Source organism: Garra rufa, chromosome 5 (genome assembly GCF_049309525.1).
Source record: "Garra rufa chromosome 5, GarRuf1.0, whole genome shotgun sequence".
NCBI classification, from domain to species: domain Eukaryota; kingdom Metazoa; phylum Chordata; class Actinopteri; order Cypriniformes; family Cyprinidae; genus Garra; species Garra rufa.
Window position 1 is genome coordinate 53,142,490 of NC_133365.1, and position 23,809 is coordinate 53,166,298.

The following is a 23,809-nucleotide window of genomic DNA, read 5'->3' on the forward strand; positions in this document are numbered from 1 at the left end:
AATGCAGAGAAGCCGGGTTCTACAGCCGGTACTTCATTGTTCCCAAGAAGGATGGGGGCCTGCGGCCCATTTTAGATCTCAGACAGCTAAACCTCTCAGTAAGAAAACTGAAGTTCAAAATGTTGACTGTCAAACAGGTCGTGTCCCAAATCAGGTCCGAGGACTGGTTTGTCACGATAGATCTGAAAGACGCATACTTTCACGTCTCCATCCTTCCTCAACACCGGAAGTTTCTCAGGTTCGCTTTCAGGGGCAAAGCTTACCAATACAGAGTTCTTCCGTTCGGCCTAGCGCTCTCTCCCCGAACTTTTACGAAGTGTGTGGATGCTGCTCTGGCTCCATTGCGACTCCAGGGCATCCGCATACTCAACTACATAGACGACTGGCTCATTCTAACCAGTTCAGAACAGTTAGCGGCTCAACATCGAGATGTTGTTCTTGCTCACATGAAAAAGCTGGGGTTGAGACTCAACGCCAAGAAAAGTGTGCTATCTCCATTACAGAGAACCACTTATCTAGGTGTAATCTGGGATTCGACCACGATGCAGGCACGATTGTCACCTGCTCGGATAGACTCGATCCTTACTGCAGTAAATGCGGTCAAGCTAGGCCTGCTACTCACTGTCAAACAGTTCCAAGTACTGTTAGGTCTTATGGCAGCTGCATCCAACGTGATACCTCTTGGACTGCTGTACATGAGACCACTGCAGTGGTGGCTCAAAACCAAAGGGTTTTCCCCGAGGGGGAACCCATTCCGCAAGATCAAGGTCACGCGGCGCTGCCTACGTGCCTTAGTCATGTGGAAGAAGCCCTGGTTCCTACTACAAGGTCCAGTGCTGGGAGCTCCTTGCCGCCGCGTCACGCTAGCGACAGATGCATCCCTCACCGGGTGGGGAGCGGTCATGAGTGGCCGCTCCGCCCAAGGCCTATGGAACGACCAGCATCACTCCTGGCACATAAATTGCCTAGAGATGTTGGCAGTGTTCCTGGCTCTGAAGCATTTCCTTCCAGACCTGAGAAACCGTCACGTGCTGGTCCGCACGGACAACACGGCGGTGGTCTACTATATAAACCACCAGGGAGGTCTGCGTTCACGCCCCTTATACAAGCTGGCGTACCAGATCATCCTGTGGTCACAAGGGAAGCTTCTCTCATTGAGAGCAGTTCACATTCCTGGACGTCTCAATGTGGGAGCAGACGTCCTGTCGAGGCAGGGGCTGAGGCCCGGGGAATGGATGCTTCACCCTCAGGTGGTGAAGCAGATATGGAGAGTCTTTGGTCAAGCCCAAGTGGACCTCTTTGCGACTCAGGAGACATCGCAATGTCCCCTTTGGTACTCTCTAGTTCCTCCAGCTCCTCTCGGACTGGATGCCATGGTACAGACGTGGCCGAGGCTTCGTCTGTATGCTTTTCCCCCGATCGCTCTGCTCCCGGGAGTTCTGGAAAGAGTGCGCCGGTACGGTGTACGGCTGCTGCTAGTAGCCCCGTACTGGCCGGCCCGAGTATGGTTCTCGGATATAATCGCCCTCCTCGACGGCTCTCCGTGGGAGATTCCCGTCAGGAGCGACCTTCTTTCTCAGGCTGGGGGCGCAATACGCCACCCCCACCCAGAGAAATGGAAGTTATGGGTGTGGCCCCTGAGGGGGCACAGCTCATAGAAGCTGGTCTCTCAACCGAGGTTGCTGAGACCATCCTTCAATCCAGAGCTCCCTCTACGAGGAAACTTTATGGCCTAAAGTGGAACCTGTTTGCGTCCTGGTGTCACGAACGCCACTCAAACCCAGTCCACTGCCCAATTGGTACAGTGCTGGAGTTCCTGCAAACTCGTTTGTCCGCTGGGTTAGCTCACTCCACCCTGAAGGTGTACGTGGCGGCTATATCGGCTTACCACGCCCCTCGGGGCGGCCTTTCAGTGGGCAGAAACCCCCTGGTCTCACGTTTCCTCCGCGGTGCACTCAGGCTGAGGCCTCGTGCAAGACCGAGAGTCCCTACATGGGACCTGGCTGTGGTATTAGAAGCGCTGTGTAAGCCTCCCTTCGAGCCTCTGGAGGAGGCCTCCGATCGGATGCTTACCCTAAAAACAGCACTGCTGTTGGCGCTGACATCTCTTAAGAGAGTTGGGGACCTGCAGGCCCTTTCAGTGGCCCCTTCCTATATTGACTTTGCCCCAGGGTTGGCCAAAGCATTCCTCTACCCAAGAGCTGGGTACACACCCAAGGTCCCCTCAGTAACACCACAGCCAATAACGCTGTTAGCGTTTTATCCTCCTCCATTCGTGGAGCACGACCAGAGGAAGTATAACTTAATGTGTCCAGTAAGAGCACTAGACACTTATGTCCACAGAGCTGCCCTGTGGCGTAAATCAGAGCAATTGTTTGTCTGTTACGGCCCCCCTAAGAGGGGGTGCCCGGCTTCCAAGCCTACTATCAGTAAATGGATCGTTGATGCCATCTCTACTGCATACGAGTCCTCTGGTCTCCCATCACCGATGGGAGTCAAGGCTCACTCAACTCGAGGCGTCGCAGCCTCCAAAGCTCTGATGGCAGGTGTCCCAATCAAGGACATCTGCAGTGCGGCGGGTTGGTCCTCACCTCTTACGTTCGTCAGATTCTACGAACTAGACCTCAGAGCCACTCCGGGCTCAGTCATCCTTCAGCCCTAGCACTAAGGCTAGGCCCAAGAGGTCAAAAGGCGCTTTCCTTTGAGTAAGGAAAGGAGTTTTTACCCCTTTTTGGTTCTGGCAAGTTCCCCAGACAAAGGCGTATGACTCCCCTCTACAGCCTCGTGTGCCCGAGGGCCGAGGCTTGTATTCCTCGTGTCTGGTGGTCGATCACAGACAGAGATGAGTTCCAGTGTCCTGGCAGGATTACCAGGCACTCCCTATGTCCCTCTTGTACTGGCTATACGCAGACAACGGACTACCATTTCTCCTCGTGTGCCTGAGGGCCGAGGAGCATCTTCTCCCTCTGCACTGGTCATATGACAGGCAGCGGTCGAGAACCTTAGCCTCGTGTGCCTGAGGGCCGAGGCCTTTATCCCTCTCGTCTGGTGGTGGATCACAGACAGAGATGAATTCCAGTGCCCTGGCAAGGTCACCAGGCACTTCTTGCGTCCCTCTTGTACTGGCTGTAATGCAGACAAAGGACCACTATCTTTCCTCGCGTGCCCAAGGGCCGAGGAATCCTTTTCTCCCCCTGCGCTGGTCTGCTGACAGGCAGCGGTTGAGATCCCTAGCCTCGTGTGCCTGAGGGCCGAGGCCTATTCTATCCCTCGTGTCTGGTGGCTGATCACAGACAGAGATGAATTCCAGTGCCCTGGCAAGGTCACCAGGCACTTCTTGCGTCCCTCTTGTACTGCCTGTAACGCAGACAATGGATCGCCACTTCTCCTCGAGTGCCCGAGGGCCGAGGAGCATTTCTCCCCCTGCACTGGTCGTGTGACAGGCAGCGGTCGAGAACCCTATCCTCGTGTGCCTGAGGGCCGAGGTCTCTTATCCCTCTTGTCTGGTGGTGGATCACAGACAGAGATGAATTCCAGTGCCCTGGCAAGATCACCAGGCACTTCTCGTGTCCCTCTTGTACTGGCTGTAATGCAGACAAAGGACCACCATCTCTCCTCGTGCGCCCGAGGGCCGAGGAACTTTTTCTCCCCCTGCACTGGTCTGAGGACAGGCAGCGGTTGAGAATCCTAGCCTCGCGTGCCTAAGGCCGAGGCCTACTCTATCCCTCTTGTCTGGTGGCTGATCACAGACAGAGATGAATTCCAGTGCCCTGGCAAGATCACCAGGCACTTCTCGTGTCCCTCTTGTACTGGCTGCAACGCAGACAAAGGACCACATCTCTCCTCGTGTGCCTGAGGGCCGAGGCTCATTATCCCTCTTGTCTGGTGATGGGTCACAGACAGAGGTGGATTACCACTCGCGTCCTGGCAAGATCACCAGGCGGAGTTACTACAGTGTCTCATCAGGTAAGTATTGCTAGACACTGTCCCTTCTCGGTCTTGCGAGACCAGACGAAGGATGACATGACCTCGTGGGCTCGAGGGCCGAGGTCTCTTTCCCTCTGATCTGGTGGGCTCCACAGTCAGAGATGTATTACCACCCATGTCCTGGCAGGATCCCCAGGCTGAGGTTTGTAATGTACTAACGCTGTCTTTTTTCCCCCCCCTTGTTCTAGCAGACACTAGGCAGGGTGCGGAAATTATGGGGACGTTGATACCTCGTTCCCCACAGCGTTTCAGGACGCAGTGTAGAGTTCCCGGAAGGGAACGTCTCAGGTTACGTATGTAACCCTGGTTCCCTGAGGGAACGAGACACTGCGTCTCGGACCATAATTCCCGCATCCCTGCTGCGCTCGCTTCATGCCTATGAGCTGACGCCAGCTTCAAACGCACGTGCTTTTATACTTCCTGGTCGATGACGTCACCGCGCCTGTGACGTCACTCCCGTTTCTCATTGGACGTTGGACATGACTCAGAGTGCGGCCCGCCAATGGCGTTCCCCACAGCGTTTCAGGACGCAGTGTCTCGTTCCCTCAGGGAACCAGGGTTACATACGTAACCTGAGACGCTTTCTACTCGCTAGACATTTACATTTAGAGAACATATACACTTATTGTGCTACTATCTATTGGTCCTTACATTTTCTTCACTTGCTTTTAAAAGTGGTCACTAGATTTTGAATTTTAAAGGATATTTGTCTGATTTAACAAGATATGAGAGAATTTAGTCACATGGGTTTATAAAGTTCTATTCAGGAAGGACACCACACCCTAAAACAAGGAACTTTAAAATAATAAATCCTCCAAACAGAGCAGGGTTAAACACACACATCCTTACAATCCTTTTTATTCCTGTCGTCTCAGCGTACACCAGTAATGCAGACATGATCCAGCCCGGCTTGACACCATTACAGCCCAACTTGGATGACCTGATGGACATACCAGGTGAGGTATTCTTTATTATACTGACATTGCTTAGCTTTATAACTCTAACTAAATTGTTTTATATGCTGTGAGCTGCTCTGCACCCTGGTCCTGGAGCCTCAGACGCACTTGGTTATAAAAAAGTGTGATATGAAAATGCATTCACAATTTCTTGCTGTAGGAGGAATGCCAAAAAAGAAATATCATTTATAATTTAAATGAATTATAGTTATTAACAAGATAAATTGATGTAAAATATACAGAACATTAATAAACAATGTTTTATCTGTAGTTTGATTGTTAATTGAAATGAAATAAAGTCAATAATATAATTATTATAACAATATTTTATTTCAGTATTTATTTGTAGTTTTAATGTTATTAATAAATATAATTTAGATATAATTTAAAATATTGTCATTAATATAATTCATATAAAATGTTTAATAATCTTCAATATTAATATATTGATTTAATATTTATTAACAATGCTTTATTTTAAAATGTTTAAATATAATTTAAATTAAATATAGTCATTAACATAATTATTATACAATTTTTCAATTTTTCATATTTATGAAAGTTTATATCTGTAGTTTGAACGTTAATAATAAATGTAATTTAAATATAAATTAATATAAAGTTAAATATATACAATTAAATATAGTCCTTAATATAATTAAATAATAAAACATGTAATATAAAAAATATATTTTGTGAACAATGTTTTATCTCGAATTTGATTGTTAATTGAAATATAATTGAAATGAAATATAGTCAATAATATAATTATTATAACACTATTTTATTTCAGTATTAATTATTATTTATTAAAAATGTTTTATCTGAAGTTTTAATGTTATTAATAAATATCATTTAGATATAATTTAAAATAAATATAGTAATTAATATAGTCATATAAAAATGTTTAATAATTTTCAATATTAATATATTGATTTAATATTCACGAACAATGCTTTTTCTGTAGTTTGAATGTTAATAAAATATTTAAATATAATTTAAATTAAATATAGTCATTAAAAAATTATTATAAATGTATATCTGTAGTTTGAATGTTAATAATAAATGTATAAATACAATTAAATATGGTCCTTAATAGAATTTAATAATATTTAAAAAAATCTGTAGTTTGAATGTTAATAAGAAATATAATAACACTTTAAAATATAGTCATTAACAGACTATAAATTGTTCAATATTTCAGTGTTAATAAATATTTAGTATTTTAATATTTATGAATAACATTGAATTACCATGAATAACATGTATAACATTAATTAATTATTAAAAATTAATATTAATTGTAAATACAAAAACTTAAAAATGGTAAAAAATAAATTGCTGATGAATTTATATTATAAGTGGTATTGGATAAATGTTGCACTATAGGGAAGTTCAAAAGTTAATTTGCGTAATCTTTAGTGAAGCCGGCCCAACGAATGAATGAGTTTAACCCCTTTGTGGCTTTGGTGGGATTTCCTCTAAGGATATTTCCCCATCTGTGATGGGGTCATTTAAAGGCTAAAGAGTCAATGACTGAAGAGTGGAAGTCAGACAGGATGTGATCAGCCCTGAATAGTGAGTCATTTGTAGGGATGAGTTTACTTTAGGACAACTGCGCTGTTCACTCATTCAGTTCCCTCTATTTGTGTACTGATTTACACAACCAGTCAAAAGTTTTTAAACCATAAGGTTTTTATTGTTTTTTTTATTGTCTCCTATGTTTACCAAGCCTGCATGTATTTGATCCAAAGTACAGCAAAAATAGTACAATTTTAGAGCATTTTTACTATTTTATATAACTGCTTTTTTAAAATATTTTAAATTTAAATTTAAAATTTGAATCTATTTTTAAATACGATTTATTCCTGTGATTTCAAAGCTACATTTTTGAGCATCATTACTCCAGTGACATGGTCCTTCAGAAATCATTCTAATATTCTGATTTGCTGCTCAAAAAACATTTATTATTATTAGTATGTTGAAAACAGCTCAGCAGAATTTCCCCAGGTTTCTTTGAATAGAAAGTTTTTTTTAAAAATCTGAAATAGAAATCTTTTGTAACATTATAAATGTCTTTATTATCACTTTTGATCAATTTAAAGCATCCTTGCTAAATAAAAAATATTAATTTTGATAATTTCTTTCCCAAGAAAAAAAATATACTGACTCCAAGCTTTTGAATAGTATAGTGTATAATGTTACAAATTTTTTTTAATCTCAGATAAATCCTGAAAAAACATGTATTCGTCTGTTTCAAATATTGAAAAATAATAATAATAAAAACAAATCAGCATATCATCAGAATGATTTCTGAAGAATTGTGTGACACTGAAGACTGGAGTAATGATGCTGAAAATTCAGCTTTAATCACAGGAATAAATTACATTTTAAAATATATTCAAAGAAAAGCTGTTATTTTAAATAGTAAAAATATTTTAAGTTTTACAGTTTTTTTCTTGACTTTGCATCAAATAAATCCGGGCTTCTTTAGAAAACATTAAAAATAAAATAAAAACTTTTGACTACTAGTGTAGTTGTAAAGAAAACGCTAAACTTTACAGGAAAATGTATAGTAGGGCTGTACAATATGGACATAATAATCAAATAATCATTTTTGACAGACATTGTGATTGAGTTCAGTTGCAAATTTGGCAGATGTGTTTACAGAACAGTGAGTTATAAGTTCTGAGAATGTCACAGTTTTCCTAAACAGCCTACTGTATAATATTTGACACATTTCTAAGGCCTCCTCATAACATAAACATTATAGCTTTGATATTGTTGGTATTTGTTTGATATGGTTAATATTTCAAGATGAACACTTACTGAACTAAAGCAACTTAGGTTTATTTGATCATCAGGCTTTTATTTGTTAACCGTGTTGGGGGTTATGTAATAAAATTACTTTTTCCAAGTAACTAGTAAAGTAACGCATTACTTTTTAATTGACAAGAAAATATCTGAGTTACTTTTTCAAATAAGTAACGCCAGTTACTTTTGTCCCCCATCTATTGATTAAAAGCTCTCCTGTCCCCATGTTGAGAGAAATTGTGAAAATGTTACTTTAGTTCTAGAATAAATGTGAACATGCATTAATTCATCTCACTCACTAAAAAAAAAAAAGATAAGGTATTCCTCAAAATGAATACAAACTGTGAAATTCAACGCAAACCTGCAATAGTTAAATGTTAAATAATACAAATATTCTTTATGTATTTAATCCCATTTTATTAACCAATGTCTTTGTCAGATGTGCTAATACATTAGCCACATTTAAATCCAGACTCAAAACTCATCTGTTCAGTTGTGCATTTATTGAATGAGCACTGTGCTACGTCCGAACGGACTGCATTATTTTATGTATAATCATTTTACTGTGTTTTTTAAATCATCTTAAATGTTCTGTTTTTATTGTTGTGATTATTATTTTAAATTTTTATGATTTTTATGCTATTATGATTTTAATTTCTTTAATGTACAGCACTTTGAATTGCCATTGTGTATGAAATGTGCTATATAAATAAACTTGCCTTGCCTTGCCTTGCCTTTGCTGCCAACCGTTCGATGATCCAATTCATCCACATTAATAAGCAAAAATGACTCAAGATAATCTAACATTTGTTTTCCTTTTTTTTTTTTTTTATTGCTGAAGAGTTGACATTTTTTCTTCTGCGGTCTACTGTACAGATGTGAATTTACTTTTCTCTAAGCTTAAGGCTTTTGCTGTGAAAAAGCTTTTACATTTGCCAAAAATAAAACTTTTTATATTAAGAACAAACAAGCAAGCCCTGCCCAGATTTAAAAAGTAATGCAAAAGTAACATAACGCATTACTTTCCATACAAAGTAACTAAGTAACGTAATTAGTTACTTTTTTAAGGGTGTAACTTTATATTGTAATGCATTACTTTTAAAAGTAACACTGGTTGTTAATCTCTCAATTATCTTTGTATTGCATTGTATTACATGTTTTAATTATCAAAACTAACCTTACTAACCTAATCTCACTAATACATATTATTAGAGATCTAGAGGAAAGACTGACACTTATATCATTTTATATAAGTATCTGCTATACTGTTTTAAAGATCTCAGATCAGCATCAGACTTGCATCATATAAATATCAGTCTAATGGACTTGTGCACCAGCATATGACTGTCATGTTCCTGGCAGTGTTTGCAGCGGTCAGCTGGCAGGACTCAGTCACGAGGCTCTGGACACGCTGTCTGTCTCATTCATTGTGGCGCTGCCAGGTTTCTCACAAATATAAACACAGACGTAGACACAACGTTTGAGTCAAGATGTGCTTCTATATTCTTCTTAATGAACCTTATGTCAGAGATTAGCTTTATATATTCTGCTCAGTAGCATCACAGTGGTAAGTGTCTTACGATAATGTAAATTCACTCTTATTGAAGCGTCCGTTGGACTGTTTGAAACATTAGGGTCTAGTACTGAATGGCTATATGAAGCATGTATCATCCGAGGTGGAAAATACCTTTCCCAGAAGGCATTCTGATTGGTTGCATGTGGGTTTGGCAGGTCTAGAGGAATAGTTTAGATACTGTGAGAGACTAAACCATGCTGCGTGAGGGCTCGCTTGTAGTGGAGACTTTCGATTTGTCGATTCTCCTTTGTATTGGCAGTTCATGTGGGGAATTTGTTTTAGGATATTTCAGAGTCATTCTCACCTACTTGTGAAGAATTAACCTCATGCTTATGGCTTTCTAGACATTTTCATGAGTTTCCGTGGGCAGCCGACGGAGCATGTGGGTTATTCAGACTGCAGCTTCTTTGAGAGTTCGTCTAGCGGGGCGTTTCCTTCAACTCCTTCCTCTGCCGTCACCAGTCAGATGATACACACAGAATCTCTGCTAACACAGGTACAACACTTACTCATGATTGTGTAAATGTATGTAAACATAACTGTTTACTCAAACGCTTCCATGCATTTCATTGTTCGTATTCCAGAGTTGGACTTTTCAGCAGAATCATCCTACAAATCACTTGATTGTATATATTAAATAATAATATTTCAATTTGATAATATTAATAATAACAATATTATATCAAAATGTATTGTTTTATATACATATGCATACAAATTTCATTTCTTTTTTTTACATTTTAATGTCAAAATGTGTGGCACTCTTTTAATCATGATGCTAATAATTAAATAACAATATTACAATGTGATAATAATAATATTAATAGTAATATTTGTTATTATATTAAAAATTATTTTTATTGTGATGGTAATATTTATGTACTATGTATACAAATTTGATCTCTTTATTATTTTATTTTTTACATTTAAATGTCAAATGTGTGCAACTCTTTGACGCTTATATTGTTTCATATTATATTATATTACATTATATTATGTTAAATTATATTAGAATTTTTACCATGCTTATAAGCATAGTTCACATTTCAACAATAAAATGCTTAGAATAAAATAAATAACATACAAATAAATACTATTTTTATATTATATTATATTATATTATATTATATTATATTATATTATATTATATTATATTATATTAGAATTTTTACCATGCTTATAAGCATAGTACACATTTCAATATTAAAATGCTTAGAATAAAATGATGAAATAACAAACAAATAAATACTGTTATATTATGTTATTATATTATATTAGAATTTTTACCATGCTTATAGGCATAGTTCACATTTTAACAATAAAATGCTTAGAATAAAGCAACTAAATAACAATAAAAATAAATACTATTAAATTATATTTTATTATATTACATTAAATTACATTTGAATTTGTACAAGGCTCATAAGCATAGTTCACATTTCAACATTAAAATGCTTAGAATAAAATGACTAAATAACAATAAAATAAATACTATTAAATCATATTATATTACATTATATTACATAAATTATATTATAATTTCTACCATGCTTATAACCATAGTTCACATTTCAACATTAAAATGCTCAGAATAAAATAACTAAATAACAATGAAATAAATACTATTATATTATATTATTATATAAAACTTTTATACAAAACTTTAGTCAAATAATTTCACATTTTTTATCATGACGTTAATAATTATATTGTTTCATATTATATTATATTATGTTAAATTATATTATAATTTTTACCATGCTAATAAGCATAGTACACATTTCAACATTAAAATGCTTAGAATAAAATTACTAAATAACAAAAAAGACTATTATATTATATTATATTATATTATAACATGTTTAGAATAAAATAATTAGAAATTAAATAAAATATAAAAAATTAGATAATTATATTATACTATATAGTAATTAGTAGCATGGTTAAAAGCATGTCAACATAAAAATATTTAAAATAAAATTAACTGAAAAAAATTATATTTATTAATATATAATCATTTGTTTGTTTTATTTCCTACATTTTAATGTTTAAAAAGTTTGCCATGCTTCGGACAGTTTATCTCATGAGATTTCACATACATTCAATACATTTTCCTAAATATCTAAGTCAAATTATTTAACTTTTTTAAATTTTCATTTTTAGCCTCCTCTCTCAGCTGAAAGTTTATCCCAGCTGTCCTCATCTATAAACCTCCCCGGATCTAGTTATCCTCGCCAGACCATCCACCCCGACATGACCTTCAACCCCAGTGGCGAAATCTCAGAGCCCAAGTTCAAAGGTCACTCGGAATACATTGGTGACTTTCATCACCCTCTGAACCTCTCGTCTGGTATGGACCCGTACAGTCAGCAAACGTCGTTCAGCAGTCACCCCACTGAGATGCCGGGTGTCATGACACAGGAAAGCCATTACCCATCAGCCTGCCTCAGACACAGATATTCATCCAGCCAATCACGGACCTGTGCGACCGCAACATCCACGGTTATCACCCACACCGGCTCTGCCACGACAGCCCTGCCATTGGATGCCCAGCACGGGCATGGATACTCCAATGTGGCTGAGATGTTTCCTCCTGCCACCTGCATGTCTTTGAGCTACCAGCCCATGACGGCTACCCCTTCTCTTCCTTCGCCCAGTGTTTCTTACTGCTTCTCTGTGCCACAGCAAGTGGGTGTGTCTACTGGCGGGGGGAAGCACAAACAAAAGACAGGAGGAGCCCCATTGGTTCCCAGAGTGATGACTTCATCTACAACTCCGCCCACTCAGACGAGCTGCCTGGCCAATCTGCTCTCTTCCAGATCTCAAGAGCGTATGTAGATGTTTGATTAATTTGTCATTTTTCTTGCTTAGTTTCTACAATTTTTGCCAGTGAGCATTTGGACAGCTAAAGGAGTGTCCCATGTTCAAAACTAATTTGAGCACTTTCTGTAGCTAAAACTATAAAAAGAAAATCAGTTTTGTTAATTGAAGTAAAGCTGATATAAAATTTATATATATATATATATATATATATATATATACATACATATATACACACACACACACACTACCACAATTTGAAAATAAAATAATTATATTGTATTGTTTTTTTTTTGTTTTATTAATATTTGACTTCAAGTGTGTCCAAACTTTTGGCTGGTAGTGTATATATGTGTGTATATATATATATATATATATATATATATATATATAATCAAAAAGACAAAATCGTTTAGAAAAATAACAACTAAAATAGCAACTATCTGAAAAAAGTTTCAGTTGAAGTACTAAAATTAATAAAACTGAAATAAAAATTAAAAAAAGACAAAAGCACATAACAAAAAATTAATCAAAAAGACAAAATGGCTTAGAAAAATGACTAGAAATTCAACAAAAATTAAAACAAGGCAAAATATAAAAATAAAAAAAATAAAAAACATAATTCTAATTTTATAAATAAGTTAATTGTTTATATATATATGATAGTAAAATAACACTGATATTAACATGTATTATATCATGTATTAATGTAAAAATAATTTTGCATAAAATTTTTAAACAAACTAAAATTAAAATAAACTGTTACAATAAAATATAAATAATAGTAAAATAACACTGATGTTAACGTGTATTATATAATATATTAATGTGAAAATCATTTTTGTTCATTGAATTAGAGCTGAAAAAAAATATAAATATTAGATAAGTAAAACAACTTAAACTAAATTAAACTAAAAACTTACACTAAAACTGAAAAAGCTAAAAAGTGCATAACAAAATTTTTTAAACAAATTAAAATAAAAAGTTAAAATAAAACAATTCTAATTCTAATTACTAAGTACTATGAGCATAATAGTAATAGTAAAATAACACTGTTGTTAACATGTTATTTTATATAATAACATGTGTTATATCAAAGTTTGTATCTGTGGTATTTAAAAGCATTGTTTAACTTTTTTTAATCTTTATAGGAAAACCAGCAGTGAGTTTTGATGCTCCTTCAACAGGGTTAATAGGTCACCGACCAACATCACCCATCTCTCCGGTAAACTCTTCTTCAGTGATGCAGAAAATTCATCTTTGACATCAAATAAATGAATTATATTTTAAAAAAGAACACAACTATTTTGAACTTTAATAGTATTTTAGCAATTACAATATGACTGTTATTACTGTAAATTTTTTAACAAATGAATGCAGCCTTCGAAGTCGAAGAGACTTCTTTCAAAAACATAAAAAAATCCAAATTATTCTCCATGACAGCCAAAGAGCAGCAGTCGAGGAGGGTCACAGATTTCCCACAATCCCCCCTGGGTCTCTCCTGCAATCCCACCACTGTCTCCGTTACACTGTCAGACACACATGTCAACCCCGCAGGGAAGCACCATCTCCTCTCTGCTCACACAAACACCGCTTCTGGTCCCTAAAACAGAAAAACTGTCCCCAGTACAAATGCACGGAAGTGACAGGACCAGTTTAACAGGTGTGTTGATTTTTGTGGTTTTATAGGAATATTTCACTTAAAAATTAAAATTTGCTGCAAATGTACTCACCCTCAGGCCATCCAAGGTGTAGATGCATTTGTTGCTGTGTTAGATTTGTAGAAAGGTAGCATTCCATCGCTGTCTCACCAATGGATCCTCTGGAGTGAATGGGTGCCGTCGGAATGAGAGTCCGAACAGCTGATTAAAACATTACAATGATCCACAAGTAATCCACACCACTCCAGTACATTACATCTTGTGACACTTTCTCCAGTGAAAAAGTCATCTGGTCTGAATCAGGAGAGAAATCTGCACAGATCAAGCACCATTTCTAAGCAAAAACGTCTCTAAACAAATATATGCATGGAATTTGATGTGAGAGACAACAGGAGATGGACTTTTTCACTGGAGGAAACATTATTATGGATCATAGACTTTAAAGTAATGGTTTAATGATGCTTTTGTTCCCTACAAACACACAGCTTTCAGCTTTACAAGATGTTATTTGATGGACTGGAGTGGTGTGAATTACTTGTGGATTATTGTAATGTTTTTATCAGCTGTTTGGTTCCTCATTCTGACGGCACCCATTCACTGCAGTGGAACCATTGGTGAGACAGTGATGGAATGCTCATTTCTCTTAAAATCTGGTCTGATGAAGAAACAAAGGCTTTGTCTGAACTGCAAAACCAGCTCCTGAATGTGCAATTTCTTACCTATATAATTTCCATCTCAAAAAATGCAAGTAAATACAGCATGCCAGCATTAAAATGCTAGCTTTATGGTCAAACGAGTTGCCCTTGCATTTGTCCAGATATCGGATCAGATTAAATGTGGAAGTGGGAATTGGGAAGATGCAAAAAAAAAAAACTGCAGATTTCTGTTTACGTACACGAGTGTAAAAAATTCTGATCTGTGTCAGATGTGAGCAAAAAATCCATTTTTATTGCCAGTGTAAACACAGCCAAACCTGTCTACATATTGGATGGCTTGATGTTGAGGACATTTTCAGCAAATTAAAGTTACAGTATATTTACATTGATGACAAATGATGACACACTACTCAAGTATTGTGTTTTTAAGGTGAGACACTGCAGGTGAATAGGGTAAAAAAATAACTAATAGTTATCACCTTACTTACCCAGTTCATTGATTACATTGATAATTGCAAACATTTTTTGTATTACAAGTTTTCTAAAATGTTAGGTTAAAATATTCAAATGAGGCATTATTTAATGAAAAATGCGCTAATTTCCACATTTCTAGTACAAAAATCTGAACACTGGATGCAGTCAGTTTCATTTTTTTTTGACATATTAGAGTCAAAAGTATTTACAGAGAGAATTTTGTGTATGTCAATTTGTCACTCCATAATTCAGAGAAAAAAAATGAGAACAGCCAGGAAACACTATATTTAAAAAAAAAAATTTTTTAATAAAATGTTGTATAAAATTAAGCAAATTATATATGAACAAATCCCTCTGTAACAACCTTCAGGATATAAACAGGAATAAAAATGTAAAGTCTGGTGTGTGTAAGTGCTACTGATGTGGAGATTTATGGCTCAGAGTAGGAGAAAAAACTCATTTTGAGAAAACGGCCTTTAAAAATATGGATTGTAGTTGAAATCTATTGACACAAATAAATAAAGTGCTATAAAAGAAACACTTTACAGTGTTTTTTGGATGTTTTCTTTCCACTAGTCTGAAAAAACACTATGAAAAACCTAAAAGCCCATAATCTCAACTTTGATAGGTACATGAAAAAACAGCGTTTCTGCCTGCAGTGTCTCCCCTTAAGTTTAAAAGTAATCAAAAATCTTGTTTTCAAATGTTTGCTTGTTTTTTCTAGTCAGTTTTTCAGGAAACATGGGACAGACATCACCTACGAATCCACCAGAGAAAAGCCCAGAGTCGTCTGGACAAGCCAAGATGGAGTCCACAAGAGTAAAAACATAAATGAACACATGATAATTTCCTATCCACTCAGCGTGTGCTCTGTTTTTCATGTTGTCTTGTTTTACAGACAGACACACGACGGATCACGCACATTTCTGCTGAGCAGAAGAGACGGTTCAACATCAAGCTTGGGTTTGACACGTTACACAGTCTGGTGACGACTCTCAGCTCACAGCCGAGTATAAAGGTAACACTCTTTTGTGTCCTCATTTGAGAAAAAGACGTTGTGCTTAATTGTATTGAATGTGCACTTGTAGTGTACTTCAAATCTTAAAAGGATGGTTTTTAAAAACTGTACTTGCAGATAATATGTGACCCTGGACCACAGAACCAGTAATAAATGTCAATTTTTTTTTTTAAATTGAGATTTATCTGAAAGCTGAATAAAAAGATTTCCATTGATGCATGGTTTGTTAGGACAGGACAATGTTTGGCCTAGATACAACTATTTAAAAACCTGGAATCTGAGGGTGCAAAAAAATCAAGAAATATGGGGAAAATCGCCTTTAAAGTTGTCCAAATAAAGTTCTTAGCAATGCATATAACTCATAAATGCATATTAATTATTAATGCATAAAATCAAGTTTTTATATTTATGGTATGAAATTTACAAAATATCTTAATGGAACATGATCTTTACTTAATATTCTAATGATATCTGACATAAAAGAAAAATTGATAATTTTGACCAATACAATGTATTTTTGGCTATTGCTAAAAAATAAAAATAAAAGGCCGCTCAAGTTTACTTGTAGACACTTTCATGACTATGTTTTTTAACACACTTAAGTAGACGTTTAAAAGTGCACTTTGTAAATATGTCAAATTAAAAGTGTTACTTTAAAGTACAGTTTTGAGAATAAAGTCGAGAATAAAGTCGACATGTTTTGAGAATAAAGTTGACTTTATTCTCGTAATTTCAACTTTAAATAAAGTCGAAATTAGGAGAATAAGGTCGAAATGTTTTGAGAATGAAGTCGAAATATTACGAGAATAAAGACGAAATATTTCAAGAATAAAGTCGAAATTATGCGAATATTTTAACTTTATTCTTATAATTCTTATCATTTTTCAACTTTATTCTTGAAATATTTCGACTTTATTCTCAAAATATTTAGAATTTATTCTCAAAATATTTCGACTTTAATCTTGAAATATTTAGACTTTATTCTTAAAATATTTAGAATTTATTCTCAAAATATTTCGACTTTAATCTTGAAATATTTAGACTTTATTCTTAAAATATTTAGACTTTATTCTCATATTTCGACTTTATTTAAAAAAAATTTTTTTTACTTTATTAACATAATATTTCGACTTTATTCTCAAAACATTTGACTTTATTCTCATAATATAACGACTTTCATCTTGAAATATTTCGACTTTATTCTCGAAATATTTAGAATTTATTCTCAAAATATTTCGACTTTAATCTTGAAATATTTAGACTTTATTCTCAAAATATTTCGAATATATTCTCAAAATATTTAGACTTTAATCTTGAAATATTTCGACTTTATTCTTAAAATATTTAGACTTTATTCTCATATTTCGACTTTATTTTTTTATTTTATTTTACTTTATTAACATAATATTTCGACTTTATTCTCAAAATATTTGACTTTATTCTCATAATATATCGACTTTCATCTTGAAATATTTCGACTTTATTCTCATAATATTTAGACTTAATATTTCAACATTATTCTCGTTATATTTTAACTTTATTCTCAAAATGTTAAGACTTTAATCTCGTAATCTTAGATTTAAAAAAAAAACGTAACAAGGCACAAAAATGTAGAAGTAATTATGAAATTACATGCAAAGATATAAAGCACTCTCAAATTCAACAAATTGCATTTAGTATAGATTTAAACTCTAATAAGCTTTCATATTTGTAAATAACATGCATTTAAGTGTTCGAAAACAATACATTTAGTTTGCACTAAAGTATATTGTTTCCATAATAAGTACTCATTTTAAAAGTATGCTTTTCTTTTACAGGTGAATGATAGCTATGCATTTTAGCTTCTAAGTTACTTCAGTTGAATTTGTTTAGGGGATTTCAGCTGAAGACTGATGCTGTCTGTAACCCTCAGCTTCTATTAGAATGTATGCAGAGTCTACTATAGTCTCATCTGGTTTAATATCTTCAGTCATGTTTCCTCCCCCTCTGTTCTCTCATTCCCGCTGGTCTCAGATCAGTAAGGCCACGACGCTTCAGAAGACGGCGGAGTACATCAGTAAGATGCAGCAGGAGAGAGCTCAGCTCCACGAGGAGGCCCAGCGACTCAGAGACGAGATCCTCATGCTTAACTCTGCCATCAAGTGAGTTTGTTTGAGCTGTTTTACAATGTGATGAATATAGATAGAAGAGACTTTAACATTGATGTATCTGAACTGTGTGTATGTAGTACGTGTCAGCAGCAGCTTCCGGCTACAGGCGTCCCAATAACACGACAGCGATTCGACCACATGAGGGAGAAGTTCAGAGAGTATGTGAGAGCTCAGACGCTGCAGAACTGGAAGTTCTGGATTGTATCCTACAAAGCTGTTTCAAATCTGAAAAAATCATACTTCTAGAGTTGATTAATACAAGTTTTTTTGAATGTTAAATTTAAATATTCAAATGAGACATCATCTAATTAAATATGCATTAGTTTATGTACATTTTCAGAACTGAAATCTAAACACTGGATGAAGGCAGGTTTAAAATTTTTATTTGATTTTGACAAATTAATATGACAGCGTTTTAGTGCTACGTAAAAAAAAATCCAAGATTACGAGATGTGTTGAGAATAAAGTCGAAATATTATGAGAATGAAGTTGAAATATTACGAAAATAAAGTTGAAATATTACGAGAATAAAGTCAAAGTTTTTAGACTTTAACTTGTAATGTTTCGACTTTATTTTAAGAATAAAGTCAAGAATAAAGTCTAAATGTTTTGAGAATAAAGTCGACTTCATTCTCAAAACATTTTGATCTTATTCTCGTAATTTTGACTTTATTTAAATTTGAAATTACGAGAATAAAGTCGACTTTATTCTCAAAACATTTAGACTTTATTCTTGACTTTATTCTTAAAATAAAGTCGAAACATTACGAGATTAAAGTCTAAAAACTTTGACTTTATTCTCGTAATATTTCAACTTCATTCTCATAATATTTCGACTTTATTCTCAACACATCTCGTAATCTTGGATTTTTTTGAGAATTAGGTTGAAATATTATGAGAATAAAGTTGAAATATTTTGAGAATAAAGTCTAAGTGTTTTGAGAAAAAAAAGTCGAAATGTTTTGAGAATAAAGACAATATTTTAAGAATAAAGTTGAAATTACAAGAATATTTCGATTTTATTCTTGAAATATTTTGACTTTATACTTGAAATATTTCAACTTTATTCTCATAATATTTCAACTTTATTCTTTAAATTTTTTTACTTTATTCTCATAATATTTCGACTTTAATCTTGAAATGTTTCGACTTTATTCTCATATTATTTTGACTTTATGCTCATAATATTTCAACTTTATTCTCATATTATTTTGACTTTATTCTAATAATATTTCAACTTTATTCTTTAAATTTTTTTACTTTATTCTCATAATATTTCGACTTTAATCTTGAAATGTTTTGACTTTATTCTCATATTATTTTGACCTTATTCTCATAATATCTCAACTTTATTCTCATAATATTTCAACTTTATTCTTTATTTTGTTTTTTACTTTATTCTTATAATATTTCAACTTTAATCTTGAAATATTTTGACTTTATTCTCATATTTCAACTTTATCCTTGAAATATTTTGGCTTTATTCTCATATTTCAACTTTATTCTCATAATATTTCAACTTTTATTCTTTAATTTTTTTTTACTTTATTCTCATAATATTTCGACTTTAATCTTGAAATATTTTGACTTTATTCTCATAATATTTCAACTTTATTTTCATAATATTTCAACTTTATTCTTATTTTTTTTTACTTTATTCTCATAATATTTCAACTTTATTCTTTAATTTTTTACTTTATTCTCATAATATTTCGACTTTAATCTCATAATATTTCAACTTTATTCTTTAATTTTTTTTACTTTATTCTCATAATATTTCGACTTTAACCTTGAAATATTTTGACTTTATTCTCATAATATTTCGACTTTAATCTTGAAATATTTTTACTTTATTCTCATAATATTTCGACTTTAACCTTGAAATATTTCGACTTTATTCTCATAATATCTATGGTAGGGATTCATAAATCAGAAAATACTGTCAACAGTCAGAAATACATTTTCACTATGTTTTTAGGAATTAAATGTTGTATAAATTCAGTATGAATAATTTACGAACAAACACCTCTGTGAAGTTTGGTGTAAAACTATATTTTTTAGATGCAAATAAGTGAAGTGTAATAAAATGTGTATGTTTTTTTTTTTTACTAGTCTAATAGAAGACATGTTATGGAAGTAAAATAGCTTTGAAATTGACCCCTGCATGAAAAAAACATGCAATTGCAGAGACCAGCATCCACATCTATTCTTTTAGCATAAGTAATTCTATAAAGATGCAAGTCCTCCAAGTCTTAATATTTTCCTGAACTGCAGCCGTTGTCTTAGTTCAGCATCATCATTGAGCCGCTGTTCGAGTCGTTTAACAGGATGGTGTCTACAGCCAGTGTTGATGATCTGTGTCGCAGCACTCTGTCCTGGCTGGACCAGCACTGCTCTCTGCCTGCACTCAGACCTAGTGAGTAACCAGCTCCTTTATATAACACTACTTCCTGTTAGGGCTGGGCCATATCATACCTTTCAAGGTAATACCGGTGTAATGTTATGGTACGGTATGAAATTGACATATCGCGATAGATTTGCATCTCACATGAACAGATAAACTCAATCACCAAAACTGCTGTGAGTGTCACTTTTACCATTTCATTTACTGAATTCTTTTACCGAAAACTAGCATCATGTCATACTGTACACACAGAAACTTCAGGCAGCCTGTCAAAATAAAAGTACGATTTAACATGAAACGGAACAATATTAGTCTTGTATTACTTTTGTACGGTATAATGTAGGTGTTTATATATTCCTAATAATAATAATTGACATAAAACAATATATATGATAAAAACTAAATATTACAACAAGATTAACCACTTAATTGTAGAAAAAAATACTACAATTATCATTTAAACGTTTTAAACTGAATATAACTTTTATTCCATGTATTGATTTTAACAGTAAAGTCAAAGTCAAAGTCAACTTTATTGTCAATTCTGCCACATGTACAGGACATACAGAGAATTTAAATTGCGTTACTCTCAGACCCATGGTGCATACAAGTAACATTAAATACAAACAGTAACATTAAATACAAAGGTAGAATTTAAAAAAATATGAATAAATACAAATAAAGAAAATATATAAAATTAAAAACACAAAACCTCTGTTTGTTTGCCCAAAATTAAAAGGGTTTATTTTTCATTTGATTAAAAATAAATAAATGTTTATGCTTTCATTTGATTATCAGAAAAATTAAAACACATAAGAATTTCTAAAAGGAAAAAAAAAAAAAAAGCAAAAGATTGCTTTTTTTTTAGAGCCCTACTGTTCAAAATGTTAAAATAGAGAGTTTTGGACTTATTTTTTCACTGAAATAAATGTTTTCGTTATTATGAAAGTAGGCTAAAGTACCGGGAAAAAAGTAACGTTGGGTACGTTGGGTATGTTGGGTAGCAGTTTTGAAGTCTAGCGTCAATTATATCGTCAGTTATATCGTTATCGCAAATTTGGCTATTTATATCGTGATAAAAATTTTTGACCATATCGCCCTGCCCTACTTCCTGTTTCACTTTAACACTTCAGACTTCGAAAATCTTTTTTTTTTTTTTTTTTTTTTTTTTACCAAGCAGCAGAAAACATCAAACTATTTTTTTAGAATTTGAAACATATGACATTGTTTGAAAAGTGAGATCTCTGTTTGAAGTCCTTGAAAATCAAAAAAGTAGCGCTTGAAAAGTTCTTGAAAGTCATGGAATTTCATTTTAGATTATCTTTACGAATCTTGTAACATTCAGGTTTGCTGCTTAAGAAACATTTCTGATTATTATCAATGTTGAAAGCAGTTGTGCTGCTTCATATTTTTGTGGAAGCTGTGATACTTTTGTTTTTAAGAATCTTTTATAAATATGAAGTTTAAAAAAACAACATTTATTTGAAGTAGAAATCTTTTGTAACATTATAAATGTCTTTACTGTCACTTGATGACGTTAATGCATCCATGCTGAATGAAAATATTAATTTCTTAAAAAAAAAAAAAAAAAATATATATATATATATATATATATATATATATATATATATATATATACACTACCGTTCAAAAGTTTGGGGTCAGCAAGACTTGTAATAGTCTTTAAAGAAGTGTCTTATGCTCATCAAGGCTGCATTTATTTGATTAAAAATACAGGAAAAAACGGTAATATTGCAAAATGTTTTTACAATAGAAAATAATGTTTTTTATTTTAACATACTTTAAAATAGAATTTATTCCTGTGATGAAAAGCTGAATCTTTATCAGCTGTTACTCCAGTCTTAAGTGTCACATGATCCTTTAGAAATCATTCTAATATGCTGATTTATCATTAGAATGATCAGTGTTGGATAATATCAACAGTTGTGCTGCCAAATATTTTTTGGAACCTGTGATTTTTTTTTTTTTTTTCTTTTCAGGATTCTTTCATGAATAACAAGTTTAAAAAGTACAGTGTTTATTCAAAATATAAATATTTTATACCAATGTAAATTATTTATTTAAAAATCTTGTTTAGCTTTTGAATTAAGATTATTTTTCTTACTCAGCTGGCAAATTTTTCTTTTACCTTTTTCTTTTAGGCAAAAACTAACAAAATTTTGATCGTTGTTTTTTTTTTTTAAGAAAACAATACTTAATACTAAATGATTCAAAAGTCATCAGTGTGTGTTTATTGGCATTTTACAACAGCAGAACCTGCCCATCAAGTCAGAAATCAAGTTAAATCTATTAGGCAATATCAGTTTTATCGTAATACTTCTACTATGTCTTGTCTCTGTGTTTCTCTCCAGCTGTTTTGAGTTCTCTGCGTCTGCTCAGCACCTCCACATCAATCCTCTCAGACCCCAATTTGGTTCCTGAACAGGCCGTCCAGGCCGTAACTCACGGACATTCATCCCACAGCTACAGCCAATGACAGCACATGTCTCAAAACCACAGCCAATCATACGACCCACATGTGCATCCAATCAGAACATTCGTCCTACAGCAACAACCAATGACAATTTGCTCCCTCACAAATGCAGCCAAATGTGCAAGTGCTTATGGATGGCAGTGACTACAGCATTGATTTAGTTATTTATAATTATCAGAATTGATACGGAGAGGAAAGAGGGACAGACGTGAGCCAGCATGAAGCTCAGTTTTATTAGATCAATAGGTTCAATATATCGGATTCAATTCAATTCAGTGCAGCCAATATATAACATGCATTTTTCATGTGCCCTATAATGCCTTACTGCTGAAGACTCAGCATACGTTTCTTCTGTTCATGTTATTGTTTCGTAATTCGCAAAAAAAAAAAAAAAAAAAAAAAAAAAAAATATATATATATATATATATATATATATATATATATATATATATATATATCAGTGAATGTGATACAGTGGAACATATTTTCTACAATGTTCTGTGCCTTCTTTACGTTTCCACATGTAATTTCAGCTTTGGACTGTTCAACTGGTCTTTTCAACAATTCCTTCAAGGAATAAATGTAAAATTGGACTGTTTTTCTTAAAGTGTGTTTGTTTCACCCTGATGGCATTTGTTTTGATGGCAAATCGCACTCATACGGTAAGCTTTGGTGTCCCGTAACTTCCTGTAAAGGATTAGAGGCACAAATCCCATGTTTTATTCCCAGGCTATTAGGTGAAGTATTATCTAGCATGTTATCAAGAGTTTTTGTCTATACTAAAATGTAATATTACTAT

General features: G+C 34.0%; 1 protein-coding gene across 1 annotated transcript in view; it reads left to right on the forward strand.

The window, feature by feature from the left end:
• The window catches only part of mlxipl (MLX interacting protein like), a 47,397-nt gene extending 24,151 nt beyond the window's left edge, over positions 1-23,246 (forward strand). Inside the window, exons 7-17 of the mRNA XM_073840421.1 lie at positions 4,863-4,943; positions 9,678-9,829; positions 11,497-12,163; positions 13,305-13,378; positions 13,597-13,816; positions 15,669-15,763; positions 15,843-15,962; positions 17,976-18,103; positions 18,190-18,313; positions 20,399-20,528; positions 22,889-23,246. Coding sequence (XP_073696522.1) covers positions 4,863-4,943; positions 9,678-9,829; positions 11,497-12,163; positions 13,305-13,378; positions 13,597-13,816; positions 15,669-15,763; positions 15,843-15,962; positions 17,976-18,103; positions 18,190-18,313; positions 20,399-20,528; positions 22,889-23,013 — 1,916 coding nt within the window. The 3' untranslated portion in view covers positions 23,014-23,246. The remainder of the gene's footprint in view (positions 1-4,862; positions 4,944-9,677; positions 9,830-11,496; positions 12,164-13,304; positions 13,379-13,596; positions 13,817-15,668; positions 15,764-15,842; positions 15,963-17,975; positions 18,104-18,189; positions 18,314-20,398; positions 20,529-22,888) is intronic.
• Positions 23,247-23,809: the final 563 nt, after the last annotated feature.